At 38.3% G+C, this 9,545-nt stretch overlaps 1 protein-coding gene across 1 annotated transcript in view; it reads left to right on the forward strand.

Annotated features, from left to right (window-relative positions):
* Window positions 1–8,485, forward strand: part of LOC120532034 (dehydrogenase/reductase SDR family member 7-like) — an 82,484-nt gene extending 73,999 nt beyond the window's left edge. Inside the window, exon 3 of the mRNA XM_039757948.1 lies at window positions 7,774–8,485. Coding sequence (XP_039613882.1) covers window positions 7,774–8,370 — 597 coding nt within the window. The 3' untranslated portion in view covers window positions 8,371–8,485. The remainder of the gene's footprint in view (window positions 1–7,773) is intronic.
* The last annotated feature ends 1,060 nt before the right edge of the window (window positions 8,486–9,545 follow it).

Genomic DNA, 9,545 nt, shown 5'->3' on the forward strand with positions numbered 1-9,545 from the left:
TGCCACAAATTACTTTTTCAAAATAATCTAAATTACTGAGGTATAAAGTACACTTTACAGAGGCACTTTCCAACTTTTTATCTACATTTTCTTACCCTATCTTTAATATTACTAGAACCAGAAATCTAAAATGCCTTACAAAACCTGCCCCTTTGGATCCTTCACAAGGGCAGGAATAGGAATATTGGATACATGCCAGTGCTTCCATTTTACCATTTTTTGTGCAGCAGTAATGCACCATATAACACTTAAAAAGCAGCAGAGTCAAAAACTGTCCTGCTTCCCTAGTTGTGCTTGCTTTATTTTGTTAAACAGTATTAGTAGAATAGTGTCATTAATTGGAATTAACAGGAAACCCAAAGAATGGTCAGTGCTTTCTTCTTTGTTGTAACACTCTTTATTTGATGAGGCAGCATGTTTCTGCTCCACAACACAGCCCCAGGGCCATTGTTTGAGACATCCTAACTATTATTTCTCAAGTAAATACTAGGAGCTTAGAACTATGCCTGGATGTGTGTTTTAGTTAGGAAGAACCTACTTCACTTCTCTACTTAAGGTTGATAAACAAAAGCCGGCACCACAGTCACAATAATGTTCTTTGATTTTATCCAGTGTCTTTAACACCATTCTAACTCATTGACTGGTAAAAAGCTGAAGATTCTGTATCTTGATACCCCCTGCAATCTCCTTGATCATGGACTACCTGACCAACATGCAGCTGTTTTTATAAGGCTGAGGGCCTGTGTGTCAGAAAAGGTGTGTAATATTGGAGCAACACATGGGAACTGTCCTGTCTCCTTTCCTGTTTACACTCTACACAACAGACTTTCAGTATAATACCAGCTCTTGCCACCTATAGAAATTTTCAGATGACTTCTCCATCATAGGTTGCATTAATAATGGAGATGAATCAGAGTGCGGGAAGTTTTGAGGAAGATGTTGTCTTGTAGTGCAGGGAGAACCATCTGCAACTCAACATCAGCAAGATAAAAGAGCTGATGGGGGACTCTGACATGCCAAGAAGCCTCTGAGACCAGTCACCACTCAAGGGGAAAATATGGAAGTGGTTCAGAGCTACAAGTAACTGGGGGTTAAATGAACAATAAACTGGACTGGTCTGACAACAAACTTGGTCTGTACAACAAGCACCAGAGCAGACTGTACTTGCTAAGGAGACTCAGGTCTTTTGATGTATGCAGCAAGTTGTTGGAGATGTTCAATCAGTCCATAGTAGCCAGGGTGTTGTTCTAAGCTGCAGTCTCCTGGGGAAGCAACTTGAGCTCAAAAGATGCACAATGCCTGAACAAACTTATCAAGAAAGCCTGACCCATCACAGGAGGGAACCCTGAAGACAGTGGAAACTGTTGTGGGAAAAGAGGATGATGGCAGAATTGAATGCCATCATGAAATGTCCCCTCTATCCCCTCCAGGAGCTTTCCTTGGAGCACTTTTAGTCACAGGCTCATTTCAACACGGTGTGCTAAGAAGTGCCTCTGGGGGTTTCTTCTTCCCACTGCTATCAGTCAATTCAGTGGATTCTCCCAACATACATTTTAAGTTAATTATGAAATTTCTGAACAATATACATTTATTTTTATTTATTAATTTACTTTGTGATCGACTGATTGATGGATGGATTGATTGATTGGCTGCATTATCTGTCCTGTGAGTTTGTATCCTTGCTTTTTATGTTTCTGCGATGTATGCATTTGAATTTCACCATAGGATTAATAACGTTCTTCTAATCTAATCAAATCTAATCCAGACAAATGAAGACTGGTGAATGGTGTGATGACAACAGAGGAAAGGTCTAAAGTAAAGGTTGGGGTGTCCAGCTCCAATCCTGGAGAGCCACAGTGGCTTCAGGTTTTCATTCTAACCATTTTCTTAATTAGTGAGTAGTTTTTGCTACTATTTAACTTCAAGTAATGTATTTGCAATTTAAGACTCAGACCCTTTAAATCAGAGCTGAGCAGCATCGGTCCTGGAAGGCCACAGTGGCTTCAGGTGTTTGTTCCTAACCAATTGCTTCCGGAGAAATTATTTATTGAAGGACTTATTGCTCAAGTGACATTTTTCTGCTTCATTTTAGTTGACTCGCTTATTAAACAGCTGTATTCATTGTATTAACTGCTCCTTATTAGCAATAGGATTCAAATGACAAAGGAACCAGCAGTTCTACATCTAGCTTGTTCCATTTCCCCTTGTGTGTCTTCATCATTCATTATTTGGTTTAATTGAGTACTCAGAAGGAAGCTGAAGAGAAAGTTTAGAACTGAAAACCCATTTAGGCTATAAATTACTTGGATGATATATGTACAGTATCATTAGAAAAGAAAGAAATCTATGATTTAAGAATGAACTGACATGGTAGAGTTAAAAAACTAACAAGTCATGAAATTAAATAAGATACGTCATTGGTAAGGATTGGCTTCCAATTAAGCAACTGGGTTGGAACAAAAACCTGCAGCCACTGCGGCCATCCAGGGTCAGAGTTGGCCACTCCTAGTATAAATAATACCCCGTGAGAGTCAAAAATTCTTACTTTTTTTTTAATGAAAGAGAAATTATAAATTAAAACACATTCCCAAGCGTCTTCCCAGTTTTCTTTTGGTTATTGATGCCAAGACCTTACCGAAAACATCTGCTAACTTTTAGTTCACTTCATTTGATGGAGCAAAAAAGAAAACATCTTCTCTACATTTTATATGGCTGGTTTTGGTTCAGACAACAGAATATAAACACAATTGTTATATTCATCCCCTGATGCCTCTGTTCAAACAAATTTATAGTCTCTGAAGATTTTACTTTGGAAATAACTGCACCACGTTATGCCAAAAGGAAAAGGATATGGTTTGTTTGCAGGGGAAAAGGACATGCAGAGTTCAATCATCCGCAGACATTTTTAGTTTTGACAGTACATGAATGCAAGTGTGGAGTTTATTCAGCTCAGGTTGTGGAATTAAACTTTTTACAAATTATCTTTTGCAGGGTATAAACATCAATCTCATCTTTTTAACAGGTGTGTACTGCAACATCAAAACCCTGCGTACTAAATGAATGTAAGCATAACAAAGAGGCAGTATAAAGGTAATGCAATTAAACTACATAGATAGTCACATCATAACATAATAACTTGATGAGAGTGTCCATTCTTCACTATTTCTTAAGTTAAGAATAGCATGAGGCATTTAGAGAGGTCTGCGATGGGTTGGCACCCTGCCCGGGATTGGTTCCTGCAGACCCCCGTGACCCTGTGTTCGGATTCAGCGGGTTGGAAAATGGATGGATAGATTTAGAGAGGTTACACACTAAAATGAGAAGTTGTCTAAGAAGAAATTGGGAGTCTGTCCTTGTTTTTATCACAAAAGGATGGCAGAGATTAAAACAACTGAGCTGTCACAAAATAATAATGGAAGAATCACATATAAAATGATGCTGGTCATAAATAAATTAATTGATAGGAAGCAGTCAGTGGCAGAACTGCTCTCTCCTCATTTTGCAGTTACAGAGGGTCTAATTGTACAGAATATTTGCTCTTCTTCTAAATGGTACTTATCTCAGCTCAGAGCCAGGAACAGAGGAAAACAGACAACATACTTTTAAAGTATGCTGATGCCAAACTTTACTGTCAGTTATTATCAGTTACATCCATGGCCTTTAGGAATCCGTCCTGATATCGAACATTATTTAAGCCTCTTTGGAGAAAAGAGCCAGAGACTTTGATAGATGTTTGACAAAGGTAGCATTATATTCTTCAGATTTCATAGACAGCCTATTTAATAAAGCCACTGTGAAGATTATGGCTGAAAATTTAGTGCAGGCATTGCAAAGTTGTACTCAAAACAGCAATGTTGAAAGATCAAGCCATGCCATTTGGTATAATTTACTGCATGACCTTAAGCAAATAAAGAAGATATGCATTAGATTATTAGATTTAAGCTAACAGTCTGGAAATGCTTAATAAAGGGTTAAAACTGAAGCAGTGAAAAACACAAGGAAATCTATGAAAAATTTCTTCCTTACTCGTTTTTCTCTGTAAGTGAAGTTTTACAAGGAAAGAAGATTTTCTCCATTTAACCTTCACATTGCTCCATTGCCCTTGAAGATCCTTGATACAGTTAAGTAAACATGAAAAATTACCATAAATAATAAAAATATAGGTGATGAATACAAAGGATATTTGAGAAGTAATGCAGGAACTGAGCTAAGTAGGACTTTCCACTAAACCGAACGGTGAATGCTAGAATAAAGGGAGTTCAAGTGTCTGTGGTACACTAGAATTTGTTTTGACTAAGCACAGAATTAAATTTGTAAAAAAGTATAAAATAGCATTCTCAAAAAGGCTAAATCCAATTTGTAATCATACAGTAACCATGTAGAACTGTAGGCACAGCAAAAAAAACCTCTGGACTAAGTGCCAATCTATTGCATGTCATACTCTCGTAAATACCCAGGCAATTTAGAGTTGTCAAGTAACCTAACCTTTATGCCTTTGGAAATGTGGGAAGAAAACACTAAGTTAACTAAAAGGAACTATAATTTTTACAGCACTGGGGCATTGGGATCCACATTCAAAATACAGGGTCATTACCCCTTCCTGGCCTCATCAACATCTCTTACAGCAGTAACTGAAGTTTTTCCTGGTTGGTATCTCATCCAAGTACTGGCCAGGCCTAAAACATGCTAAAGTGAATGTGACATGGCTGCTGGATAAGGATCAGTAAGTCTCCTTCCAATCTCTCTCAGCTCTGACACTTTCTACTTCAGAAAATTGAACTGTTAGTTCTGACTAACAAATGCAGAAGGTGCACCAGTGTTTCTCTTTGTCTTTTATACAGAAAACATACATTAGAGCAAGTGGAAAGAGGCTGTCTTATTAAGGAACCTAACCGGCATGCCTTTGGAAATGTAGGAGGAAAACACTGAATACACAAAAAGGAACTATATAAAATATTTAACTCTATCTGTATTCATTCTTCCTGTAAAAGATGGCAACACACGTGGTCATTCCATAGGTCTTATGGGGACTGATTTCTAGAAGACACAGGGAAAAATTCTGAGAGTGCACCACAGATCATGAACTGATGAACCAAATGAAGATCAGTAAGCCTGTTTTCAATCTCTCTCTAGCTCTGACCCTTTCAAGTCCAGAAAGTAGAAATGTTAGTTTTGTCCAGCAAGTGCAGAAGGTGGAGAAGTGTTTCTCTCTTTCTATTTTTTTACAGAAGATGCAGATTAGAGCAAAAGGAATGAGGCTGTCTTATTAAGGCAACCTTGATTTTCCTAGAACAAGTGTTAGATTGTTGAGATTTTTTGTCTGGAGCTTTCCCCTTATCTTGGTTTTCTTCAGTTATTTTGGTTTCACCTCATACATCAAAGTTATGTACATTAAGCTAATTGGAAATTCTAAACTGGGCCTGTATAAGGTAGTGTTGGTGTGTATGTCAATGCGTCCTGTGATGGACTGGCATCTATCCAGGGTTGATCTGTGACTTACACTTGTGGCAGCTCCATCTCCCAGTAATTCTTTCCTGGAGTAATCAAGTTGAGAAAGTTGACAGATGCACAGATATTGACAATTAAAAATAACCGTTAAAATAGAATGTTTCATTATGTCACTTCCCCAAAAAATTTATAATTATTTCATGTTAATTATATTAATTAATGTTTGATAAGTTGCTAGTCATGCATCACAATAAAACAATGGCAAACATGACATTTTTCTCAAAAGTTTAATGTGTTCAGGTCTGGGCAATAAATCAAATCACTCACACTACAATGCTGCCAGGAGAAGCCTGTTCCTTCAATTAAAAGTAATTGGTTCAACCTGAAGAAGGTCTCAGACATGTATCTTTTTAGAAACCTCTGTGCAGAAAGGGAAATTGCGTCTGACATGAAGGGGTCATGCCGGAAGGTCTTTGACCCTAATGGCAACCTCACCTTCTGGCTGATTTAGAACCAAGTATGTCTGACTAAGTGTTATTCTTTGAGTTCTGTGAAAATTGCATGACTTTAGAGATTTGACAAGAAATCAATTTAGAAACATCACTGGGTAGAAACATTAAGACAGAAAATATTTAAGATAGCAACATTTTAATGATGTGTTAGGCTAATGCAGTGAAAATAAAATAAAAAATGACATCATTGCAGCTTTATTTTATAACTACTTTTTTGTGACCATTTCTAATTGATGGTTTGCATAAAACATTTCAACAATATATTAGAACACGTACATTTATGCTAGGTGGAGAACATAAAGATGAAATTAATTTGTAATGCATAATTTGTACCAAATAAAATGTTTGGGTGGGGTGAGCTTTGATGTCTAAACAAGTTTATATAATAATAACATCTTCAAGCCCTATAATATGTACACCTTAAATGTCCAGAACATTTATTTTAATCTTTAAGGAAATAACTTCCTTTTAATTGCCTTTATATACAAACAGGTTTTTAAAAACATAAGATAATTGCATATCCTATTTTTTGACATACTTGTCCAAAGCAATTTGCTTTATTTTTAGACATAGCTTACTTGCCAAGTTTGCATTTTTGCCTGCTGTGGAGTCGTAAACAAAATGTTGCTTGTCTGCCCAACTCTGTCTATGTTCTATATTTAAAACTTACTAAACAAATTGTGAAAAGAATAATAAATATATTCAAAATATAAAATAAATAAACATTGTGATTTTTAATAGAATCCACAGCAGCAGGTTGGTAATATAGTTTATTAATATTGGGAGCTGAACATTTCATTGACAGCTTTAACTAATTACTGCAATAATTAGAAAACGCAAGAAGAGTTCTGTCTCTGCGAACTGACACTAAAATTAAATTTTATTCTGGAGAGGGACGAGCCAGGTGCATTTATTAAGGAGATATTCACAGAGAGAACAGCTCCAAAAAGAATGATTAATAAAAATAAGAAAGAACTGCATAACATGAAAATGATCTTGTTTATAATGTGCAAGATACAATATCTGAAAATGAAATTTAGTACATTTCGGTAAAGACTACAGGGCCGAAGGATAATTAGAAAGCTGATGTTTAACAGCATTTCTTCATAAATCAGATTAAAGTACAAGAAAATTAAATTGCAATTTAAATTAAAAATTTGTAAATAAGTTTGAAATTATCATTATAATTCAATTTGTATGAGTGAAGGTAGATGTATACGTGAGTGTGCTCTTTAATAGACTAGAAAAGTCAAGTCAAGTCAAGTTGGGGAGCATGCACTGGTACAGTGCGTTGCCGCACCCACTACACGATGAAACAACTCGGGATCCCCATTTGCAACCCCCCAGGCAGACACGCGGTCAAGTCCCACCCTCCGGAAATGACCCTCTATCTGCCGCAGCCAGGTGTGACGTGGTCGACCCCTTGGCCTGGTCCAGCCACTCGGGTCCCCAACAATGAGGATCTTACGAGCTGGATCACCCTCTGGGAAATGCGCCACATGGCTGTAGTGCTGTAACTGATGCTCCCTCACAATGCAGGTAAAGTGCCTCATTCAGGACTCAATGAGCAACCTCTCATTAGATACAAAGTCAAACCAATGGTACCCAAGGATTTTCCGGAGAAACACAGTACCAAAGGAGTCCAGTCTTCGTCTCAGGTCACTGGATAGCATCCATGTCTTGGAACCACATAGCAAGACAGGAAGCACCAGGACTCTAATGACTTGGACCTTCGCCCTTTTGCATAGATATCAGGAGCGCGACACACCCCTATCAAGTGACCTCATGACCCCCTCATGCTCTCCCAATCCAGCGCTCCCAGCGCTCCCAGCGCTCCTTATGTGTGGATACAAGTCTAGATGTTTACAAGGCTATTATGGAGCTGAATTTCTTGGGTACAATCTCCTTAACAAAACACATTCTGCCACATTTTTTGGAAATGAAGAAGGGCCTTATTGTTACCATTAATAGTGTATCAGGAATGGCAGGAGTTCCATTATCTAGTGGCTACTCTGCTAGCAAGCATGCACTGCAGGGGTTTTTCAATTCCCTGAGGACAGAGCTCGCTGATACTCCAAACATAATCATTAGTAATGTGTTACCTGGTCCTGTTCAGTCTGACATAGTTAAAAATGCTTTTACTGAAGAATTAGGAAAGAGGGTGCCAGTTATGACTGATCAGTCACACAAGATGTCCACTCAGCGCTGTATTCATCTTATTCTGGTGGCAATGGCCAACAATTTGGAGGAGGTGTGGATAGCAGACCAGCCTTTTTTAGCCGTTCAGTACCTCTGGCAGTATGCTCCCACTTGGGCATGGTGGATCACAAGTAAACTGGGAAAGCGCAGGGTTGAAAACTTCAAACGCGGGCTGGATGCTGATGCTGCTTATTTTACAAAGGCAAAATAGAAGACCTGTAAATCCAAACTCCAAATGTATTTTCTACTCAACTAATTCCTTGTTCATTTTTCATATTCTGGAAAATACTGGGTGAATTTTGAGATGCTGTTTCATGGTTATTAAACAGTTTTATATTATTTCAGTCCGTCTACTGACTTCATAGGAAGAGTCACCAGAAACAAGAATGTTACTGCCAAAGTAAGTAAACCTCTCGACAAGGTCGACACTCTCTCCGCAGACAGACGCACTCCAAGAGGTCACTAAAGGCCTGGATCTTGGTAATGGACTAGCACTTGTTCACAATTAGTTTCTGCATCACATATGCTTCCCACAATCGTAAACTGGAATAAGTAGGTTTGAAAAATTGAGGGAACAGAATGGAGGTAAAAAAAGTATTTTTATCTTATCTCAGCACCCCACATATCTGATTAATGCTCCTCTTCTCTGCAGTTAATAACTAGCATGCTCCATAAAACAAGTTCTACATTGTAACATAACAATGCAATTCTCAAGGCCACTCAAGCCTCAAGTCAGGGTCCAATTCCTGGGTCAGATGCTATCCCAACAGCATCAGGGACAACATAGGAGCCAAATCTATACAGGGCACCAGCCCATCGTAGGGCCCAGTCATGCACAATCATACACATACACTCACATGGATCGGTTAACATGTATGTCATAGGTATGTAGAAAACAAAGGCTTTCAAAAAATGCCCTGTAGCATTTAAAATACAATATAATAATTTTGATTCCTACAATGACAGTTCACAGAAATAAAGGCACATTCAAGACTTAGTGACCTAGAGAAGGAGCAGATTCTAGGTGAGGAACATCACATGCATACAAATGACAGGCCAAGTGTCAAAGGCGTGACTATTCAAGTGTCTGACAGGACTGAGTACAGGGAATCACAGGAGGGGGTGGGAATGTAATAGATACAAGGCGACGCACATATTTGTCTGCTCTGTTCACATCTCACAGATTCCCTTTCTGCATACCTCTCCGCCCATTATCACTCCCACTCTGGTCGTCTTTAAAAGGAGAGCATGAAGACATCATTGTTACGACCAGAAGGGATTAGCGACACCGTGCTGCTGATTGACACTGGTGTTGTCGGATGCACCAGACTTCATTACTCTTTGTTAAATTGGGTGTACCCAAGTTCTTTCTCTGTGATTTTGCAT

This window comes from Polypterus senegalus, chromosome 7, assembly GCF_016835505.1.
Source record: "Polypterus senegalus isolate Bchr_013 chromosome 7, ASM1683550v1, whole genome shotgun sequence".
NCBI lineage: Eukaryota > Metazoa > Chordata > Cladistia > Polypteriformes > Polypteridae > Polypterus > Polypterus senegalus.